Source organism: Branchiostoma belcheri, unplaced genomic scaffold (genome assembly GCF_001625305.1).
Source record: "Branchiostoma belcheri isolate BF01 breed outbred unplaced genomic scaffold, Haploidv18h27 scaffold313, whole genome shotgun sequence".
NCBI classification, from domain to species: domain Eukaryota; kingdom Metazoa; phylum Chordata; class Leptocardii; order Amphioxiformes; family Branchiostomatidae; genus Branchiostoma; species Branchiostoma belcheri.
In genome coordinates, this window is record NW_017803925.1 from 20843 (window position 1) to 45577 (window position 24735).

At 38.5% G+C, this 24735-nt stretch overlaps 1 protein-coding gene across 1 annotated transcript; it reads left to right on the plus strand.

The window, feature by feature from the left end:
- The first annotated feature begins 1971 nt into the window (after positions 1–1971).
- On the plus strand, positions 1972–14852 carry LOC109474730. The gene is made up of 4 exons (XM_019775090.1): positions 1972–2056; positions 3449–4048; positions 11582–11881; positions 14806–14852. Exons 1-4 carry the CDS (start codon positions 1972–1974, stop codon positions 14850–14852), a joined length of 1032 nt encoding a protein of 343 aa, XP_019630649.1.
- Positions 14853–24735: the final 9883 nt, after the last annotated feature.

Here is a 24735-nt window from a genome sequence, read left to right on the forward strand (position 1 = left end):
GCAAAGTAAACCCTGTGAAATTTCATCGCGTTCAGACTTAAGTCCCTATCCAGTTCGGAACTACCTCTTAAGTGATTTACCTTTACGCTGCTTTCAATGAGATTCAAAGCGTTAAGATTGGGCCACGTGAATCCTGCCTACTATAGGTGGAATCAAAATCCAATGTGCTTTTACCGCTTTCGTCTGAATACGAATCTATTTAAACTGATTTTTTTTAATGCCGGACATACCTTAACATGCTTTTGCAGCAAACAACCAAAATATCAATATGAAGCAGTCAGCTTCAGACAATCAATACAAGCAAGGTTTAGCTTTCAAACAATATTTTTGAACAATACACAGAACAAGAATAGTTTGCTACTGTAAGGTGCTTTCGAGACGCACTTGTCTTGGAGTTCTCTTGTCACGTGAATTGATGTTTATTATATATGCCAAAAGGCAATTTTATGTGTTTCTCGACGTGTCGCACACATAGATTGGTCTCCTGTGTTCCTCTGCAGACGGGAGCGTAGTAGTAGAGAATAGGTTTCATCCGGCAGCTGGCTTTTTATGGGTTCACCACACCACGAAGTGGTGGTGAACCCATATTGCTTTTTCTGATGTTTCTTCTCCTCCTTCTCCTTCTCCTCTTTCTTCTTCTCCTGCCATTTTTTAAATGGATTCAGCTTCTTCATTTTAGGGCCTAAGGTCCTGAAATTTGGTATGGAGGTACAGTGGGCAAATACCCCTAGGCGTTTTTTAAATTTTTGTGATACAGGCTTTTAGAATGGTTTTATTTGAGTTTTTTTGGCTGTGTTATAGCAAATGTATTACTGTGTTAGTGTGCCGTGTTTACCACGTCTGGGCATGAGTCATCACAATGGAATGCAGGGCATCAACCAATAGGCATGCAGCTTTCAACCAATAGGCATGCAGCTTTCCTCTATACTTCTTGCTGATTGGCTGTTGGGATTTAACTTGATTAACACCTGCACAGAGCATTTCCACCTGCACAGAGCATTTCTTGCTGATTGGCTGTTGGGATTTAACTTGATTAACACCTGCACAGAGCATTTCCATACTGACAGTATGTCTTTATTCAAGTGTTTTGGTAGGTATTTCAAGCTTTTCTGCTCCAGCATTGGAATGCGGGGCATGAACGTTTTTTTTTTTATTTTGAAAATCAACAGTTTGCATTATGCAATTAAAAATCCTAACCAATAAAGTAGGGAATAGCTATCCAACTGTTGTTTTAGTTGTATGTTACTTCATATTATAGTTATATCAATGTAAATCATTGTTTTCCCTTGTGTTTCTCATTCTTTCCCTGCCATGTGGTAAAATGTGGTTAACCCATCGCTGTATTTGCTCCAAAGCAAATATTGGCCTTTCTAGTTGGAAGTTTTCTTTGTTAGCAGCCAAATACACTCTCCAATCAAAGGTTTAGATTTCGAATTATTTTTAAGTGTTAAAGGCATTTTATAGGGCTTTCTTTATTTCAATTTTGGAATCTCTTTTCACAAGGTGGCGCATTGGATTCTGCCCTGCCCATAATACGTCTTTGCCAGTTTCATAAAACTGCCCTGCAGCCACTAAAAGATCTTATCGTTTTGAGACAGGAGTTTGAGTTAACTTATGGTTTGAGGAGAAAAACAAATATAAGGGGATATTGTATCCAGAACCATACTATATCCAGGGTCATGCCCAGGCATGTTTCTGTATACTATTAGGTTTATAGCAGATTTGCGTTGAATACGTAGAGAATAACCAAAACTGTACCAGGGGCAAATCTACGTTCTTTAAGTTTAACAACCTAGAACCGTGCCTTAATCTAGCCAGAACCCATGCATTTAGGCATAGAACAAGACAGGAAAGGTTCTGGATACAATATAGTGCCCTTACCTTTTTCATCAGTATGCACTATATAAATTCTTTGACTTTAAAGACTATAAAGACTTTACAGAGGTGGTTCCTGTTTGTATAGGTGTCACAATGAGAAGAAAGCTGCGACACCTGCTGGCTTTCCTTCTCATCATCCTGGAGAAGCTCAACACGCCAGCAGCTGACCGGAGCTGGCGTAAGTGCAGCTGTCAACAATCGGTACCCTGCAGCTGTTCAGACAAACTAATCACCAGTATCCCTCAGAACCAACCAACATCTATCACTGAATTTGATTTGGAAAGGAATCATATTACAGCTGTACATCAGTCCGAACTGTTGCGGTACAGGGATTTGGTTAAGTTGCATTTGGGGTTAAATCGGATTAGCACTGTTGATTGCTTCCCTAATCTACCTAATCTTCAAGAGTTGTACTTAAATAACAATCAAATAATTAACATTCATCCTGGGACATTCAAAAATCTACTCCAGTTACGCATAATTGACTTATATGTCAACAAAATAACTAGCTTACACCCAAGGACATTTGAAAATCAAGCCAACCTTTTGACGTTGTCGCTGCATTCCAACCAGATAACAAATATTCAGACAGATAGATTTAAAAACCTTATCCAGCTCCGTAAGTTGGTGTTGAACGGTAACCAGCTAACTATACTTCGATATGGTACATTTGCCAATCTAATACGGCTAGCAGAGTTATATCTGATTGGAAACCCGATAACAATGGTTGAAGCTGGTGCATTTGCCAATCTACCGCAAATTAAAGAGTTGTGGTTGGATAATACAAGGATAACAAAAATTATGGCAGGTACATTTGCAAATCTACCCAAGCTCGAAAAGTTGGTTCTGTACCACAACAAGATAACAGAGATTCATGCAGGTGCATTTGTAAACCTACCTCAACTAAAAACGTTGAGTTTGAAGGGAAACCAGATTAGCACAATTCAGCCAGGTGCATTTGCAAGTACACCAAGGCTACAAAATTTAGATCTTCGGGATAACAAGCTGCATACCATTTCCCCTTTAGCTTATGGCTTGTTGCCATCTATTACTAACATACCACTAAAGGGAAACCCCTGGAAGTGTGACTGTAAGATGGTCCCCTTAAGGCTGAAAACAACAGACTTTCCGTCATTCAAAGACAAGGTAATATGTATCGAACCCCCACAATTCAAAGGAAAGAAGCTTGGGTATATCAATCTTGCAGAAATGATAATATTATGCAAGGAGCCAAACATGTCAACAATGATTGCTAGTATCCCAAGCCCGATCACGTCCTCTGCAGTGTCAAAATATTCAACAGTGCCCCTTGTTACACCATCTGAAAGATCTAATCATTACCGTCAAAAAGCAAACAACAGTTGCAACATTACCACCAGTTCTCAATATCATTGGTATTTCAGAAGCAATGCTGGCTTAACAGCACATCGTGTATGCAAACCAAGCAAAGCAGTAATATTAACTTCACCCCCTTCAGTCGTGTCAGACAAACCGCAAAGCATTTCTTCCAATGCATCTTCTCCTCTCATCGCTCTCCCACTTGTCCTCATTGGTTCGATGTTTGGTGTAGTGCCTGGCACTATCCTAATTGTCACCCTCCTTCTTACTGCTCGGTACAAGAGGAGGACAAAAGGAGGACTGAATCACAATGTCGTTGGTACCAACACAAATACTGTAATAGACGTTGGTCATAGTAAGACAGGACAGGACCAGTCTCATGCTAACAATCAGTCTCTAAAAGTGGGTAATCTATCACGTGATGAAGTTCAAACTGATGAAGTAGAGTCCAATACTACGTCTGTAGAAGGTCCGACATATGTCAATGGCCACAATCAGACAGAGCAGGGTCAGTATCAGGCCATTACTGAATCAAACGCAAACACTACATCTACTGTTGTGACCAGTGACCATAATCAGACAGGGCAGGGTCAGTATCAGGCCATTACTGAATCGAACCCAGACACCACAGCTGCTGTAGTGACCAGTGACCATATCCCGACAGAGCAGGGTCAGACTCAGGCCATTACTGAATCCAACACAAACACTACGACTGCTGTAGTGACCAGTAACCATAATCAGCTAGGACAGAGTCAGACTCAAGCCATTACTGAATCCAACGCAAACACCACAACTGTTGTAGTGACAAGTGACCACATTCCGACAGGGCAGGGTCAGTATCCAAACATCGCTAAATTCTTGGATGCAGGAAATAAATTGTATGGTACGGAGTCAACTGCCTCTCAGGTTAATTCGCCGTACGAAAACCAACATGATCCGACAGGGCAGGACCAGTATATAAATGAGACCATCACAAATGATTTGGACGCTGTAAATATGCATTACGCTACAGCGCCTACAGCTACTGCCTCGGAGTTATATTCTCTTTACAAAAACATGGATACACCATAATCAAATCTACATTTGAACAGGGGACTATTGGACAGCATTCCAAAGAAAGTATACGGTCAATGAAGTGAAGATCAATAAAAAGACGTTTAGAGATCTACATATGATCTTGGAAGAACTTTTGGACAAACAAGACTCTTCTGAATTTCTAAAGCATAAGCATATAATATCAAAACTGAAACTTCATTGCAGTATTAGTATATCAGGGGTCCAAATCTAATCATGTCCAGCTTCCAAGCGAACTAGTTGTAGCTTTCAGGCTACTGAAAGATAAAGTGAACCCCAGAGGAGTTAGATGCAACAAAAGACACTATTTCATGGATACCTGAATAGAATTAACAATATCTATTCCAGAAGAACCATTTGCAAATTACGGGTTATATGGTAACGCTGTATAAAATATGTGTGGTAATAGTTATTATTTTTATGATCATGGCTGAACCAAGAACAGTAAGAGTGTATATGTCATTCTGTGTAAAGTATCGACAAGCTAAGTTTGAGCAGTAGCAGAGCAAACCCCTGCATAGAAGTAGCAGAGCAAATCCCTGCACAAAAATAGCAGAGCAAAATCATGCACAAAAGTAGCAGGGCAAAACCATGCACAGAGGTAAAAGAGCGAAACCCTGCACAAAAGTAGCAAAGCAAAGACCTAAACAAAAGTAGCAGGGCAAAACCATGCACAGAGGAAGCAGAGCGAAACCCTGCACAAAAGTAGCAAAGTAAAGACCTAAACAAAAGGAGCAGGGCAAAAACATGCACAGAGGTAGCAGAGCGAAACCCTGCACAAAAGTAGCAAAGCAAAGACCTAACCAAAAGTAGCAGAGCAAAGACCTTAATAAAAGTCGAAGAGCAAAGTACTGTACAAAATTAGCAGAGCAAAGGCCTGCACAAAATACCAAAGATGACTAGTCTGACTCCTATCAGCCTTTCTGCTTTCCAAGCCTCTAGAAGCATGCATGAGCGCTAACTATTACTTCAAACAGGAAATCTCCTTCCATTCAGACAGTGGAATTAGGAACATCTAATCCTATTGGTTCATGCATATGTGCCAATATTTTCAGACTGAAACCAGTCTGTTAGTAGTGTTTAAGGTTGGGTTGACATGTATGTAATATACAGACAGAATCAAAGATCATTGTTATGCATATTTTTCATGGCTAAAAGTATACCAGATCCCAGATTTTTTTGGTAGCTCTGGGAATTAATTTCTCGAGTGTGTATCGTTATGAGCTCTCGGAAAGGGGGCCCAATCAGCTTGTGATAGAGATTTTAACACATACTAATTAATAACGGTCGGCTACATTTGGAACAAGAGTTCCACGATCTCATACCTTCGCCAAATGATGTTAACCCTTGCGGTTGAAGAATCATACAATTTTAATCATTGATTTTGAAAATAAGAGCCTCATTAGCATGGATTATATCAGTTGATCATATTTTCCACCCAATGACAACCTTATCTTCACAAAAAGGCTATTATAGCACTTTCTCATAAATTATGCAAATGAGGTCATGATTTGAATAAATTATGTTTATTGATGCTCGCCTTCACTTAACTTCCAAATGTGGCAAGTATGAAATTCCCAGAAGTTACAACTATGAAATTATAAAATATTCCCATTAATTATGCAAATTAGGTCTTCATTTACATAATCTATATCCTCAGATGTTTTTTTCGTTCTCTATTACATGTCACACGTGTTTCATAGTCCTATTATCGAACGAAGCAGATTTATAGAATTTACTCATTAATTATGCAAATTAGCTCCTGATTTGCATAATTATCATTTGATTGTGTCAAGCATCACTTCAGCTACCTACATACCAAAAATCATGACAATCCGTCCACCGGTTCTTGAGTTATCATCCTTCAAAAATTTTTCAACAAATGCTCCTGCAGTTCCAGAACAAGGCGCTAGGGGGGCCAAACTTATGTCACTTCTTCTCTACCTCAAGAGCTATCTACCAACCAAAATTCGTGACCCTGACATATCCAGATTGCGAGATATTAAAACCGAAAGTTCTGCTGCAGTACCAACAAAAGCCGCCAGGGGGCCCAAAATCTAATCATTTCTAGGTCTTATCAAGACCTACCCACCTACCAAGTTTCATGACAATGCATACTAAGCTTCTTGAGTTATGCTGTTCACAGACAGACAGACAGACAGACAGACGGACAAACGCTACTGAAAACATAACCTTCTATGGCGAAGGTAAAAATAAAACTGTAATCACTGCTTACCTTTTTTTCGAAGTAAACGCCGCCTTACATACTAGTAATATTAGTAGTATTTTTCCTTATTGTACTACAATGTATTGCTGTAACAATTGTGATAATAACTTTTCAGTAATGGCAATCATTACCGTTAATGTACTTCATCTTGTAATACGTATTCTGCAGCGTACTGTATTTTAATGTAACAGTTGTTTTTTCGAACCCATTCATACGATTTGAATAATGGTTAAGAAAGGTAGGGCTCAGAATGGGGCAACTAGATGAAAAATATAAGAAAAGGATCAGAAAGGAAGAATCACTCAGAGATGGCTGTTGTCAAGAAATGATTGAGAAATAAAAGGAAAGTGTCCAGAGGATAGAATGACTTGAAATGAGACCTTAAAACACACGTACCATATCAAAGTGGTGTATTGTATATGGGTTAAGACGATTTCACAGTTATGCTAAATACAATAAAGATATTTTCCGACCACGAGGAGTTAATGCCCTATCAGACTCTTCTCTATTACTAAGTACTGCATTGAGTAAAGTCTGTCTTCACACAAGCTAATTAAGCATGCGTAAATACACATGTATATTAATCACATGAATGCATCTACGGAAAGCTGAGTGTGTTTTCAACCATGTGTCGAAATGCAGACAGTGATTCACATAGATTCTTATGAAGCTCAATTTTAGAATTAGAAAGAAAAATATGATGAATGTATTTCAGATGCACAAATGGCATGTTTAACCATACACGATATTTTTGGACACCTATGATAGAAGTAAAAGACTGCTTGCCTACCGAACTTTTTAGATCATATCTCTATCGATGGTGATACCAACTTCTTCCTTGTCAGTTCCCTGTCGATAAAGAACTGGTGAGTGCGCTTTCAGGTGCCTAAATATGACCTCATGCTTGTCCCACAAACTGGACAGAAGATCCTGATATGCATCTTGCTTGGACTAGACATGAAGATGTGTGGAAAAACAAGTAAACAACATTAGTATTGTATCACAAAACCTGAGTTATCAATACGATTTTTATTGTAAACATAAATGTTATTTAAACATCCAGCTTCAGACAATTAACACCTCTTTGAATATGTAAAACCTCTGCAGGGGTTGTTTCTGATACTGCATTACGAATTGGGCTACCAAAGGACGGACCCCACAAGAACAACAGAAACCTGTGCCTGAGGTCCTGCCCTGAAAATGGTATTTGACTGTCTTTAAGGTCCGATTCTAACAGGGAATACATCTTTTACGTGATTGTTATTGTTTAGACATGCTGACTTGCCTTTTATTTGTCTATGGTCAGCAAGTCATTGTCATTTTCTGACTGTTGGTAACGGTGGCAGGCTGTCTAAAACGTTTAACAACTTTTGTTAACATCCATTTGGAAATAAGCTTATTTTTCAGAAGACAGGGATGCTGCATTCTGAGCCCTTTTTCTGACGCCATCATACCTTTCTAACAAATCCTGCTCAAACCAGACAAATCAGATCGACTACCTATGACTACGCCTTGCAAGGATGCACTGTTCTAAATAATTTAGGGCTCTGGCTCCTTAGAATTACAGTTATCCTTATCATAGAGCTTTTAAACAATGGGTATATACAACGGTTACGGCTTACTTGCCTACATAGATTTTTATAATTTATTTGATACAAGGTGCTTGTATAACACAGTCCTATAAATACTATAGAACCTTTTCTAGGAATCAGCACGGACCAAGGCATTATTTAGAGGATAGTGACTATCTTCATCTTAATTTGTGTATATACTTCAAGTGTTTTACAGTTGTATTATTTGGTCGAGAATGGTTGCGAAACGCAGTCTTATAAATCCAAACGCGTAATTCTATTAACCTCCATCAAAATACAGTTCAATTTATATAGTTTGTGACGGTATTCAAAAAAGGTAGATGACTCTTAATGCCAACGTCACATTTCCAAGCCGGGGCCCGACCGGGCTGTTTCATTTAATTAAAAATAATTCATTTAAAGAATATGCGCAAGTAGTGCTCTTTATCATTTTTAACTCTATTGTTCTTTGTTGTCTTTACCTCATTCTTATCGTTCCCGCACATTGCTCGGCTGGACTCCGATTTTGAACTGTGACATAAATCTGCGAAATGTAACATTTTCTATTCTTCTGCTGATTTCTTTTTATAAAAGTTGCAAACGTCATCATAAAGAGTACACAACCTTATCTAGCAACCAACTTTAGACACCCGCATTATTTAGAGGACACTAACATGGTGCAAAACAGGCATTGGAATCGTTTAAGAGAAACCGCCTGGAAAGTGCAAACAAAGTTATTGAAATATCGCGATATCGACAAAAATTGATATTTGGTAGGACGAAAACAAACCTGTATCTCTTTTATGATTATACTGATAACATGATGTCAAAATAACAGATGTTAACTCTATCTGAATAGCCAGCTTCAGACAATTAACAGCATCATATTTATGTATACAGGAGTAACCTTGGGTTGTTTGTCAAAAGACATCACGGATCAGCTGCCGAAGGACACACCCTGAAAAAAACTGCAGCAGCCTGTGCCAGAGGAATTCTGGCACTAGTTGGGGTAGAAGATTGTGGCATTTTCTGACGTGGAAATAAATCACAATATCAGAAATACAAAACATACAGAGATTACTTCCACATTGCGACGTGTTCAACAACAGGTGATTTTTTTTGTATCCGTCTTTTTTGTTGCCAGTCCAAGACACTCTTCAATCAAAGATGCAGAATAGGCTTTTAGTCTTTTTTTCTTCTACTTTTGGGATTTCTTTGTCTCTTAAAAACTGCCTTGCAGGCACAAAAAGATCTTATAGACTCGGGACATGAATCAATACCTAGAAAACTAGATGTTCTTATGGTTCGATAGCATTAGAAGGGGGGGGTTGTATCCAGAACCGAGCTAAATTCAGAGCTATTCTTGCGTACGTTTCTAGATAGGTTTTTGGCAATTATGCGATGCTGGATACGTAGAGAATGACCAAAACTGTACCAGGGGCACATTTACGTCCTTAGTTTCACTATCTACAACTGCGCCTTATCCTATCCCCAAAACAATATATAATTTAGGCAAGAAAAAGATAATATGGTTCTGGATACAATAGGGCGTGTGCAAACAACTGTTGAAATTGAATGAGTTAAGTTTGGTATCAATTGGTGGCCGAATCTTTCTTTATTCGTATTCAAGATATAAAGTCGGAGTGATTTTACGAGGTGGTTCCTGTTTCTTTAGGTGTCACAATGAGAAGAAAGCTGCGACACCTGCTGGTTTTCCTCATTATCATCCTGGAGGAGCTCAACACGCCAGCAGCTAGCCAGAGCTGGCGTGAGTGCAGCTGTCAACCATTTGTACCCTGTCACTGCTCAGACAAACTAATCACCAGTATTCCTCAGAACCAACCAACAACTATCACTGGATTTTATTTGGAGAGGAATCGTATTGCAGCTGTACATCAGTCTCAGCTGTTACGGTACACGGATTTGGTTAAGTTGCATTTGGGGTCAAATCTTATTAGCACTGTTGATTGCTTCCCTAATCTGCCTAATCTTCAAGAGTTGTACTTAAGTAAAAACCAAATAACTAATATCCATCCTGGGACATTCAAAAATCTACTCCAGTTACGCAAAATAGACTTATATGTCAACAAAATAACTAGCATACACCCAAGTACATTTGAAAACCAAGCCAAGCTCAGAACGTTGCAGCTGCATTGCAACCAGATAGCAAATATTCAAACAGATACATTTAAAAATCTAATCCAGCTCCGTACTTTGGGGTTCAACAGTAATCAGCTAACTATACTTCGATATGGTACATTTGCTAATCTAATCCGGCTAGAAAAGTTATATCTGATTGCAAACCCGATAACAATGGTTCAAGCAGGTGCATTTGAAAATCTATCACAAGTTACAGAGTTGTGGTTGGATAATACAAGAATAACAAAAATTATGGCAGGTACATTTGCAAATCTATTCAAGCTCGAAAATTTGGTTCTTCTTCACAACAAGATAACAGAGATTCATGCAGGTGCATTTGTAAACTTACCCCGACTCAAAACACTGAGTTTGAAGGGAAACCAGATTAGCACAATTCAGCCAGGTGCATTTGCAATAACACCAAGGCTACAAAAATTAGATCTTCGGGATAACAAGCTGCATACCATTTCCCCTTTAGCTTATGGCTTGTTGCCATCTATTACTAATATACAACTAAACGGAAACCCCTGGAAGTGTGACTGTAAGATGGTCCCCTTAAGGCTGAAAACAACTGACTTTCCGTCATTCAAAGACAAGGTAATATGTACCGAACCCCCACAATTCAAAGGAAAGAAGCTTGGGTATATCAATCTTGCAGAAATGATAATATTATGCAAGGAGCCAGACATGTCAACAACGATTGCTAAAATCCAAACCCCTTTTACTTCATCTGCAGTGTCAACATCTTCAGTTGGCCACACAAAAAACAACGCAAATCTAGCAGCAGATGCCGAAGGCTACACATCTGCCACAAAGCTCCTTGTTACACAATCTACAAGTTCTAATTATAACCATAAAAAAGCCAACAACAGTTTCAACATTATTACCACCACTTCTCGATACTATTGGTACTTCACACGCAATGCTGGCTTAACAGCACATCGTGCCTGCAAACCAATCAAAACAGTTGAACTAACTTCACCCCCTACAGTCGTGTCAGACAAACCAAAAAACAGTAGTTCCAATGAATCTTCTCCCATCAGCCCGTCCCGACTTGTCCTCATTGGTTCGATGTTTGGTGTAGTGCCTGGCACTATCCTAATCGTCACCATCCTTCTTACAGCTTGGTACAAAAGGAGGGCAAAAGAAGGGCTGAATCACAATGTCGTTGGTACCAACACAAATTCTGTAATGGACGGTGGTCATAGTCAGACTGGACAAGGCCAGTCTCAGGCTAACAATCAATCTCTAAAAGTGGGTAATATATCACATGATGAAGTTCAAACTGATCAAGTAGAGTCCAATACTATGTATGTAGAAAGCCCAACATCTACCAATGGTCAAAATCAGACAGGGCAGGGTCAGTATCAGGCCATTACTGAATCGAACCCAAACACCACAGCTGCTGTAGTGACCAGTGACCATATTCCTACAGAGCAGGGTCAGTCTCAGGTCAACACTGAATCCAACACAAACACCACAACCGCTGCAGTGACCAGTGGCCATAATCAGCCAGGACAGGGTCAGTATCAGACCATTATTGAATCCAATGCAAACACCACAACTACTGCAGTAACAAGTGACCATATTCCGACAGGACAGGGTCAGTATCAAAACATCACTAAATTCTTGGATGCAGGAACTAAATTGTATGGTACAGAGTCAACTGCCTCTCAGCTTAATTCGCCGTACGAAAACCAACATGGTCAGACAGGGCAGGACCAATATATAAATGAGACCATCACAAATGATTTGGACGCTGTAAATATGCATTACGCTACAGCGCCTTTAGCTACTGCCTCGGAGTTAAATTCCCTCTATAAAAACATGGATACACCATAATCAAATTTACGTTTTAACAGGGGACTATTGGACAGCATTACAAAGAAAGTATACGGTCAATGAAGATCAATAAAACGACTTTAAGAGATCTATATATGGTCTTGGAAGAGCTTTTGGACTATTTTAAATCAGCAAACGAACTAAACTCACCTGACTCCCAAAGCATGAGCATATAATATTAAAGCTACAACTTCACTGCAGTATTAGTATAACATGGGTCCAAATCTACTAAGTAATCATGTCCAGTTTCTAAACAAACTAGAAGTAGCTTTCAGGCTACTGACAGATAAAGTGAACCCCAGAGGAATTAGATGCAACAAAACACACTATTTCATGGATGCCGGAATAAGATTAACAATATCTAATTCAGAAACACCAATGCAGTATACGCTGTATAAAAGTTCAATGTTTTTTTTTAATTTAACAATCAATATATGTGGTAACAGTTATTATTTTTTATAATCATGGCTAAACCAAGAAGAGTAGGAGTGTTTCTGTCATTCTGTGTAAAGTATAGACAAGCTAAGTTTGAGCAGTAGCAGAGCAAAGTACTGCACACAGTAGCAGAGCAAACTTCTGCATAGAAGTAGCAGAGCAAATCCCTGCATAAAAGTAGCAGAGCGAAATCCTGCACAAAAATAGCAGAGCGAAACCCTGCACAAACGTAGCAGAGCAAAGGCCTATGCAAAAATAGCAGAGCAAAGGTCTGCACAAACGTAGCAGAATAAAGACCTAAACAAAAGTAGCAGAGCAAAGACCATAATAAAAGTAGAAGAACAAAGTACTGTACAAAATTAGCAGAGCAAACGCCTGCACAAAATACCAAAGATGACTAGTCTGACTCCTATCAGCCTTTCTGCTGTCCAACTCTCTAGAAGCATGCACGATGGCTAACTATTACTTAGAACAGGAAATCTCCTTCCATTGGACTCCAGGACTCCAGGAAGAGTAGTGATGTACATATTATCACTAATGGAGATTCCTTAATAAACAAACAAACAAACATTCAGACAGTGGAATTAGGAACATCTAATCCTATTGGTTCATGCATATGTGCCAATTTTGTCAGACTGAAACCAGTCTGTTAGTAGTGTTTAAGGTTGGGTTGACATGTATGTAATATACAGACAGAATCAAAGATCATTGTTATGCATATTTTTCATGGCTTAAAGTATACCAGATCCCATATTTTTTTGGTAGTTCTGGGAATTAATTTCTCGAGTGTGTATTGTCATGAGCTCTCGGAGGGGGGCCCAATCGGCTTGTGATGGGGATTTTAACACAAGTTAATGAATAACGGTCGGCTATATTTGGAAATAATTGTAAGTGTACTTTTTTGTAAACGTGAATGTTGCATTTACACGAGTAATATCGGTAGTATTTTTCCTTATCGTACTACAATGTATTGCTGTGACAATTGTGACAATACCTTTTCGGTTAATGGCAATCATTATCGTTAATGGTATAGCTGTACTTCATCGTGTAACACATATTTCTACAACGGAATGTATTTTCATGTTGTTGTATTTATGCGGATTTAAATAAATGGTAGAGAATGGTATGGCTTTAAAAGGGGCAACTAGATGGAAAACATAAGAAAGGGTCAGAAGGGAAGCTTTATTCAGAAATGGCTGTTGTTAAGAGGATGTTGAGAAATAAAAGGAAAGTGCCGAAACAAAGGACAGGCCGACTTGATATGACAAACTACATTGTGGCTTAAGACGATTTAGCAGTTATGCTAAATGCAACAAAAATGTATTTTCGACCACAAGGACTTCCTTTCCTATCAGACTATTCTCTACTACTAAATTCTCTACACAAGGCAATTAAGCATGTGTAAATACACATGTATATTTATCACATGAATACATATACGGAAAGCAATGTTTTCGACCATGTGTCGAAATGCAGGCAGTGATTCACATAGGTCTTTTCTCACAAAGCTCAACTTCAGAATTAGAAAGAAGAATGTGATAAATGTATTTTAGATGCACAGTCGGCATGTTTAACCATGCACGATATATTTGGACACCTATGATAGAAGTAAACGACTGCCGACCGACCCTTTTAGATCATATCTCTATAGATGGTGATACCAAATTATTCTTTGTCAGTTCCCTGTCGATTAGGAACCGGTGAGTGACCTGTCAGGTGCCTAAATATGACCTCATGCTTGTCAAACAAACCGGACAGAAGATCTTCATTTGCATCTTGCTTGGACTAGACATAAAAGTATGAAAAAAAAACAAGTAACCAGCATTACTCTTGCATCACGAGACCTGAATTATCAATAGGATTTTTATCGTAAGCATAAATGTTATTCAAACATCAAGCTTCAGACAATTAACCCCGCTTTGTATATGTAAAACCTATGAATGGGTTGTTTCTCACACTGCTTTACGAATCGGGCTACCAAAGGACGGACCCTACCAGAACAACAGAAACCTGTGCCTGATGTCCTGCGCTGAAAATGGTATTTGGCTGAATTCTAAGCTCTGATTCAGACAGTGGATACATAGTTTACGTAATTGTTATTGTGTAGACATGCTGTCATGCCTTTTAATTCTCTATGTTCGGCAAGTCGGAAAGTTACATTTTCTGAATGTTGGTAACGGTGGCAGGCTGCATAAACGTTTAACAGTTTTTTTTACATCCACTTGGAAATAAGCTTATTCTTTTAGAGGAGGACAGGGATGCTTCTGATCCCTTTTTCTGATGCCATCATACCTTTCTAAGAAATCACGCCCGAATCAGACAAATCAGATCACACTGCCTACGACTAGGCCTTGCCAGGACGCACCATTAGCAAATATTTCATGGCTCTGGCTCCATGGAATTACAATTATCCTTAAGCTTATCATAAAGATTTTAAATGATTACATAGATTTTTAAATTCTATTTGATCCAAGGTGGTTGCAAAACTCAGTCCTATAAATACTAAACAACCTTATCTATCCACCAGCACCGACCAACGCATTATTTAGAGGAGAGGAACTAAGAAGCACAATCCTATAATACTTATGTTTCAGTAATTGAGAAAAATCTAGTAAGAGAAATCGCCATCTTAATTTTTGCATGAATACTGTTGATTTCTACAGTATGTCTCGAAAATGTGAACAGAGTTATCAAAATATCGGCAAAAGTAATAAACACTGATATTGAGAGCATTTAGGAAGAAGTCCAGCCGTCCGAAAAGTTTAACATAATTTTGAACATCCGCTAAAAAATAATGCATGTTGGTTCTGAAAAGTCTGCTCCATCGTTTTTTTTTTTTCTGGCGCCATTTCCCCCAAAGAGGAAAAATCAGATTGACCACATCTCCTTGCCAGGCCACAGTATGTTGAAATGTTTTAGGGTTCTAGCTCCATAAAACTACAGGCACAAGGCTTTCAACATTGTGTTTATAACCAGTGTTACGGCTTGTTTGTCTACACTTAACAGTTTTTCTTGCATTTTTTTGGTCGAGAATGGTTGCGAAACACAGTGTAATTAATTCAAATAGGTAATTCTAAGCTCTATCGACATACAGGCAAATTAATATTGTTTGCGACGGTCTTCAAAAAAGGGAGATGACTCTTTATGCCGAGGTCACATTTCCAAGCCTGGGCAAGACCGGGCTGTTCATTTAACGATTAACTAACAATAAACCTTCGTTTTAAGAATATGTGCAAATAGTGCTGATTACCATGTTTTCTACTCTATTGTGCTTTGTTATATTTTTCGTTCTTATCGTTCCCGCACATTGCTGGGCCCCGATTTCAAACTGACATAATTCTGAAAAATGTTACATTTTCTATTCTTCTGCTGATTTTTTTATATAAAAGTTGCAAACGTCATCATAAAGAGTACACAACTTTATCTATAGCAACCATACGGGCTTTAGACACAAGCATTTTTAGAGGACACTAACATGGCCTTATATTAGTGAAACGGGCATTGGAATCGTTTGAGAGTACCGTCTGGGAACAGAATATGGAGTTAGATTATCAAAATAACTGCAAAAGAAACATTGAAATCTAGATTGATACTTGGTATGACCAAGGACATTATAATGCCCTTGGTATGACGAAAACAAACCTGTACCTCTATCATGATTATACTGATATCGTGATGTCTAGATAATAGATGTTCAATCTATATAAATAGCCAGCTTCAGACAATTAACAGCATCATATTTATGCATATAAGAGTAACCTTGGGTTGTTTGTCTCAAGATATCACGGATCAACTGCCGAAGGGCACACCCTAGAAAATACAGCAGCCAGTGCCAGAGGAAGTCTGGCACAAGTTGGGGTAGAAGATTGTGGCATTTTCTAACTGACAAGTCTAGATACGGCCTGTATTCTACGGTATTCTCTTCCAATGCTAGAGGCATTCAAAAAAGTAACGGGTTAAAACACGCAATTTTGGGCTAAACATAAAACAATTCGTTGAAATGAGATAACATTATCGTCTTTAAATACATTCAATGGCAATGTTTTTGTTGGGTGTTTTTTTTTATTTTAATCGTAAATTCTCTAATTTAAGGGATTTAGGAGCGCCATATTATAGCGAATCATCGTTGAAATGTGGCTACAAATTTTACGCAAGATCCTTGATTTTTATATTTTTCGACAATTAACTAGGAGTAGGAATAAGACAAAAAAGTCGTTATTTAGTTTTGTTTTTTAAATTTCCGTCTTAAAGTATATTTTTGGTCGACAAATAGGTAAAGAATTGTTTTTTCTGCTGTTTTTCGCACTTAATTACCCATTATTCAAACTCGAGTGCATTTGTCAAAAGTCCTTAAAACAGTATTGTTTCAGCCTCTCAGGGACTTTGCAGAAAACTGTTACAGTCTATTTGAGCTGTCAATGAGGTATACTTCCACGTTTAAACGAGTTTTCAGACATGTCATTTTGCCAAAAGTGTGGAGTGTGATATTCATACTAGTGTAAAGGATCATAATAATATTCAAGGTCACCCACGAATACGACGGTAGCTTCGCTACAGTTTTTTATCTCGGCCGCCTGAGCGGCCGAGGTATTGTGCTCCAAAATATGTACGTTGGATGTTGAAATCTTGATTTCGACCGTGAAAAAAAAAACCAATGAAACCAATTACTCTGCGTGTATACTTTACTTTGTGGGGTCGAGCTACCGGATGATAGTGTCGTTATTCTTATACAACGAAGTTGCTAAAAAAGAGGAAATGCTGTTTACCACAAAACCATTGTTTAATATCATAGTATGCATTTAAGGTTCTAGAATTTCGCTAATAGCTGCGGTAATTGGACCAATAAATCAATGACATAAATTATGTACATTAACCTTCCATATTTGCTTAAGTCGCAAGATGTCGCTTTTGATTGGTGAATAAATCACTGTGACGCACGTAAATATTCACTTGAAATGAGAAATTACCGCCCAACAAAACGGACCATTAGATTCCCAGTGCTGTATTACTCTTTTGTTCTTGTGGTCAACTTGTTTTCTTTGCTTGGATCGCGTAAAAGACCAAGGAAAATACAATGAAATCGGCAAATGTCGCCGAGCCGCGCCGATCTGCCGCCGCCATCTTGGATTTTTTTGGAAAGCTGCAATTTGTCCCAAACCGCTAGAGGGGGCGAATTAAAATGTTTAATATATTCGGTCTGAAGTTTTAGTAGCTCTAGCAGTAGAGGAGAAGTTTGATAATGCATAGAACGGATAAAATAGAATAAAATTAAATGAAATAAAATAAAATAAAACAGAATAAAAAAATAAAAAATAAAATGAAAATAAATAAAAAATAAATAAAAATAAAAAAATAAAATAAAATGAAAATTATTGTAGTGGTTACATATACTTAACGTTATATTGTATTTAGCAATGATCATTTAGCAAAAAAAATTCGGTACTGAAACTCCGGTATTCAGAATCAGGTACAGGTACAGGTCCGGACCTGGACCTGATCCTCTGGACCTGGAAGAGCCGAACAGGTACCCACCCCTATTGCTAGTGGTGTAATATGGCTGTAATGTCGACACTGTTTGTTGAGTACTAGTACAGTATATTTATATTCCTAATCAAAAGTAACAGTGAAAGATTTGCCCATACATTGGTATTGAAATAAAGAGCACATTTTAGTACCGTTCACCTGTCAATTTGGTCATTTTCCGGGGGGTACGTTTATTCCGGAGGGTATGTATATTAGACTTTGAAGATTTGTCCGGGGGGTATGTTTATTCCGGGGGGTATGTTTATTAGGGACATGAGAGTAGTATGCATTAAATGTTATAAAGATTTGGTAATAACTGCTGCAATTGCACCAATAAACCAAGTTTAAAAATTACGTTTTAATATTACCTTGAGACATCTGAATAAGTCAAGACGAAGGTTATGGAAGTGCACTATATTCCTCGGTCGCAAGATGTCGCTTTTGATTAGTGGCCTGAATGGAATTTCCCATATCGAAGATCCCGGATGTAACGCATGAGGCTGCTTAGGTATTTACTTAGCAAAAATAGCAAAATATCAGGAATTATAAGGGTATTAGGCATAGAGCCATAGGATAAAAATGGAGCTAAAGATACTACGGGCAAGGGCAATCAATTACATTGTGTTTTATTCGTGCTGTTGAACAGATTTAAACAGAGTTACGTTTCGTACAACCTAACAATATGTTAGTGCATTAAGCTTGATAACGTTTGACAGCTCTGTTATTGTAGCCACTCCATTTTGTGTTGTCTCATGAAGTTATACCAAAATAAAACATTTCACTTTTGACACATGCATCTTTGCTCTTTATTCATCAGTATTGTCCAGACATTACAATTTCAATGAAACATACAGATGAAACATAGTTCCTCTGTAATATACAACATGACACTACTGATTCCAAAAAATGTCTTCCCCATACATAGAGCTGTGTAACCTACTCTAACAGAGAAATTAGCTCCACATACATATCCTAAACTCTTTCCTGTCTCTCAAATCTTCAATCACAAATGAAAATCTGTATCTCTACCTAAACATTTTCCCTCCCAACATCTGCTTCGAGATTAATATTTTTCACTAATTCCATTGAAGCAAATGATAATGGAAGCCAACTTATTACCCTGTTTGGTGTTACAGGTATGAACATACTAGGTAATACATTCTTTCCTCTCTAGCAGTTACACAAATCTATGTGGACATCCTCAAAGAACACAAAACTACATGGCCAGCGGCCGAGATAAACTTTTTTCAAAAGTCTTGTTTTGTCTGCAACAAAATGATATGCGTACACGTACTCTCCAGGAAATGGTTTGTATTTGTGATATTGTGATTTTTTTTCTCGTGTAAAAAGGGCCTGAAAACCTGGTTTTACTGTAAATGATTGCTGGTGACCTCCGATCTAACGCCGTTTGGTTCGAATTACGTCAGATCAAACACAATTCGGGAAGCTCAGTAACCAGATTAAAACTATCTCACATTATCATTTTCTTATTTTCTTTACAATTAACATTGTTATGTTGACAAGAACAGAGTTGTTGATCCCTGAAAAAATAACGCCATACCCCTCTAACAAGTAATTACCGTGTTGACGGGAGGGCAAAAACACAGCCCTATTGTATTTTAAAAGTGTCGATAAGTTTTCTATCACTATGTTGGTGTCATTATCTGGAAGGTACAACCAGAAAGACAAAAATGCCAGTATCTGCCCACTCAGCAAAAAGAATAAACAACCATTATATCAATATTCAACCAGTTAGCTTCAGACAATTAATACAGTCATGGTTTGGCCTGGGTTTGGCCCGGGACATACACACAACAAAACGAGTGTGTATGCTACTCTGAGGAGATTTGGGAGACGAACTCTGTGTCTTCATCAACCGTTCAGGTCAGATCTCGTCCTGGAGTTATTTTGTCACGTTACTTAAGTAAATTTAATGTTGATGATTGCTTGGCAGGAGACAGTTATATATAGTTTAGTATGCGTTTCTCCATTGCGACGTGTTCCACAACAGGTGATGACAGAAAGCTCAGTCTCCTGCGATCGGCGGATTGGCGCGTAATATTGAAGGGTATCACCTGTCTTTTTTTGTATCCGTATTTTTTTGTTGCCAGTCCAAGACACTTTTCAATCAAAGATGCAGGTTTCTAATTATGTGTAAGTGTTTAAAGGCATTTGAATAGGCTTTTAGTCCTTTTTTTATTCTACTTTGGGGATTTCTTTGTCTGTTGAAAACTGCCTTGCAGGCACCAAAAGATCTTATAGACTCACTCGGGACATGAATCAATACCTAGAAAACTAGATGTTCTTATGGTTCGACAGCATTAGAAGGGGGGTTTGTATCCAGAACCGAGCTAAATTTAGAGCTATTCTTGGGTACGTTTCTAGATAGGTTTTTGGCAATTATGCGATGCTGGATACGTAGAGAATGACCAAAACTATACCAGGGGCAAATTTACGTCCTTAGTTTCACTATCTACAACTGCGCCTTATCCTATCCCCAAAACAATATAAAATTTAGGCAAGAAAAAGATAATATGGTTCTGGATACAATAGGACGTGTGCAAACAACTATTGAAATTAAATGAGTTAAGTTGGCCGAATCTTTCTTTATTCGTATCCAAGATATAAAGTCGGAGTGATTTTACGAGGTGGTTCCTGTTTCTTTAGGTGTCACCATGACTATGAGAAGAAAGCTGCGACACCTGCTGGTTTTCCTTCTCATCATCCTGGAGGAGCTCAACACGTCAGCAGCTGGCCAGAGCTGGCGTGAGTGCAGCTGTCAACCATCAGTACCCTGTCACTGCTCAGACAAACTATTCACCAGTATCCCTCAGAACCAACCAACATCTATCACTGAATTTTATTTGGAGAGGAATCGTATTGCAGCTGTACATCAGTCCGAACTGTTACGGTACAGGGATTTGGTTAAGTTGCATTTGGGGTCAAATCTTATTAGCACTGTTGATTGCTTCCCTAATCTACCTAATCTTCAAGAGTTGTACTTAAGTAAAAACCAAATAACTAAAATCCATCCTAGGACATTCAAAAATCTACTCCAGTTACGCAAAATAGACTTATATGTCAACAAAATAACTAGCATACACCCAAGTACATTTAACAACCAAGCCAAGCTCAGAACGTTGCAGCTGCATTGCAACCAGATAGCAAATATTCAAACAGATACATTTAAAAATCTAATCCAGCTCCGTACTTTGGGGTTCAACAGTAACCAGCTAACTATACTTCGATATGGTACATTTGCTAATCTAATCCGGCTAGAAAAGTTATATCTGATTGCAAACCCGATAACAATGGTTCAAGCAGGTGCGTTTGCAAATCTATCACAAGTTACAGAGTTGTGGTTGGATAATACAAGAATAACAAAAATTATGGCAGGTACATTTGCAAATCTATTCAAGCTCGAAAATTTGGTTCTTCTTCACAACAAGATAACAGAGATTCATGCAGGTGCATTTGTAAACTTACCCCGACTCAAAACACTGAGTTTGAAGGGAAACCAGATTAGCACAATTCAGCCAGGTGCATTTGCAATAACACCAAGGCTACAAAATTTAGATCTTCGGGATAACAAGCTGCATACCATTTCCCCTTTAGGTTATGGCTTGTTGCCATCTATTACTAACATACAACTTTACGGAAACCCCTGGACGTGTGACTGTAAGATGGTCCCCTTAAGGCTAAAAACAACTGACTTTCCGTCATTCAAAGACAAGGTAATATGTACCGAACCCCCACAATTCAAAGGAAAGAAGCTTGGGTATATCAATCTTGCAGAAATGATAATATTATGCAAGGAGCCAGACATGTCAACAATGATTGCTAAAATCCAAACCCCTTTTACTTCATCTGCAGTGTCAATATCTTCAGTTGGCCACGCAAAAAACAAAGCAAATCCAGCAACAGATACCGTTGGCTTTACATATGCCACACAGCCCCTTGTTACACAATCTAAAAGTTCTAATTATAACCTTAAAAAAGCCAACAACAGATTCAACATTATTACCACCACTTCTCGATACTATTGGTACTTCACACGCAATGCTGGCTCAGCAGCACATCGTTCATGCAAACCAAGCAAAACAGTTAAATTAACTTCACCCCCTACAGTCGTGTCAGACAAACCAGAAATCAGTGGTTCCAATGAATCTTCTCCTCTCAGCCCGTCCCGACTTGTTCTCATTGGTTCGATGTTTGGTGTAATGCCTGGCACTGCCCTGATTGTCACCATCCTTCTTACAGCTTGGTACAAAAGGAAGACAAAAGAAGGGCTGAATCACAATGCCATTGGTACCAACACAAATTCTGTAATGGACGGTGGTCAGAGTCAGACTGGACAAGGCCAGTCTCAGTCTATTAATCAATCTCTAAAAGTGGGTAATGTATCACATGATGAAGTTCAAACTGATGAAGTAGAGTCCAATTCTATGTATGTAGAAGGCCCGACATCTACCAATGGTCACAATCAGACAGGGCAGGGTCAGTATCAGGCCATTACTGAATCGAACCCAAACACCACAGCTGCCGTAGTGACCAGTGACCATATTCCGACAGGGCAGGGTCAGTCTCAGGTCAACACTAAATCCAACACAAACACCACACTGACCGCTGCAGTGACCAGTGGCCATAATCAGCCAGGACAGGGTCAGTATCAGACCATTATTGAATCCAATGCAAACACCACAACTACTGTAGTAACAAGTGACCATATTCCGACAGGACAGGGTCAGGATCCAAACATCACTAAATTCTTGGATGCAGGAACTAAATTGTATGGTACAGAGTCAACTGCCTCTCAGCTTAATTCGCCGTACGAAAACCAACATGATCCGACAGGGCAGGACCAGTATATAAATGAGACAATCACAAATGATTTGGACGCTGTAAATATGCATTACGCTACAGCGCCTACAGCTACTGCCTCGGAGTTAAATTCTCTCTACAAAAACATGGATACACCATAATCAAATTTACGTTTTAACAGGGGACTATTGGACAGCATTACAAAGAAAGTATACCGTCAATGAAGATCAATAAAAAGACTTTTAGAGATCTATATATGGTCTTGGAAGAACTTTTGGACTATTTTGAATTAGCAAACAAACTAAACTCACCTGACACCCAAAGCATGAGCATATAATATTAAAGCTACAACTTCACTGCAGTATTAGTATAACAGGGGTCCAAATCTACTAAGTAATCATGTCCAGTTTCCGAACAAACTAGAAGTAGCTTTCAGGCTACTGACAGATAAAGTGAACCCATGAGGAATTAGATGCAACAAAATACACTATTTCATGGATGCCGGAATAAAATTGACAATATCTAATTCAGAAACACCAATGCAGTATACGCTGTATAAAAGTTCAATGTTTTTTTTAAAATTTAACAATCAATATGTGTGGTAACAGTTATTATTTTTATAATCATGGCTAAACCAAGGAGAGTAGGAGTGTTTCTGTCATTCTGTGTAAAGTATGGACAAGCTAAGTTTGAGCAGTAGCAGAGCAAACTTCTGCACAGAAGTAGCAGAGCAAATCCCTGCATAAAAGTAGCAGAGCGAAATCCTGCACAAAAGTAGCAGAGCGAAACCCTGCACAAAAGTAGCAGAGCAAAGGCCTATGCAAAAATAGCAGAGCAAAGGTCTGCACAAACGTAGCAGAGCAAAGACCTAAACAAAAGTAGCAGAGCAAAGACCATAAAAAAAGTAGAAGAACAAAGTACTGTACAAAATTAGCAGAGCAAAGGCCTGCACAAAATACCAAAGATGACTAGTCTGACTCCTATCAGCCTTTCTGCTTTCCAAGCCTCTAGAAGCATGCATGAGGGCTAACTATTACCTAGAACAGGAAATCTCCTTCCATTCAGACAGTGGAATTAGGAACATCTAATCCTATTGGTTCATGCATATGTGCCAATATTGTCAGACTGAAACCAGTCTGTTAGTAGTGTTTAAGGTTGAGTTGACATGTATGTAATATACAGACAGAATCATTGTTATGCATATTTTTCATGGCTAAAAGTATACCAGATCCCAGATTTTTTTGGTAGCTCTGGGAATTAATTTGTCGAGTGTGTATCGTTATGAGCTCTACGTTATGCATCTACGGAAAGCTGAGTGTGTTTTCAACCATGTGTCGAAATGCAGACAGTGATTCACATAGATTCTTATGAAGCTCAATTTTAGAATTAGAAAGAAGAATATGATGAATGTATTTCAGATGCACAAATGGCATGTTTAACCATACACGATATTTTTGGACACCTATGATAGAAGTAAAAGACTGCTTGCCTACCGAACATTTTTGATCATATCTTTATCGATAGTGATACCAACTTCTTCCTTGTCAGTTCCCTGTCGATAAAGAACTGGTGATTGTGCTTTCAGGTGCCTAAATATGACCTCATGCTTGTCCCACAAACTGGACAGAAGATCCTGATATGCATCTTGCTTGGGCTAGACATGAAGATGTGTGGAAAAATAAGTAAACAGCATTAGTACTGTATCACAAAACCTGGATTATCAATAGGATTTTTATTGTAAACGTAAATGTTATTTAAACGTCCAGCTTCAGACAATTAACACCTCTCTGAATATGTAAAACCTCTGCAGGGGTTGTTTCTCATACTGCATTACGAATCGGGCTACCAAAGGACGGACCCTACAAGAACAAGAGAAACCTGTGCCTG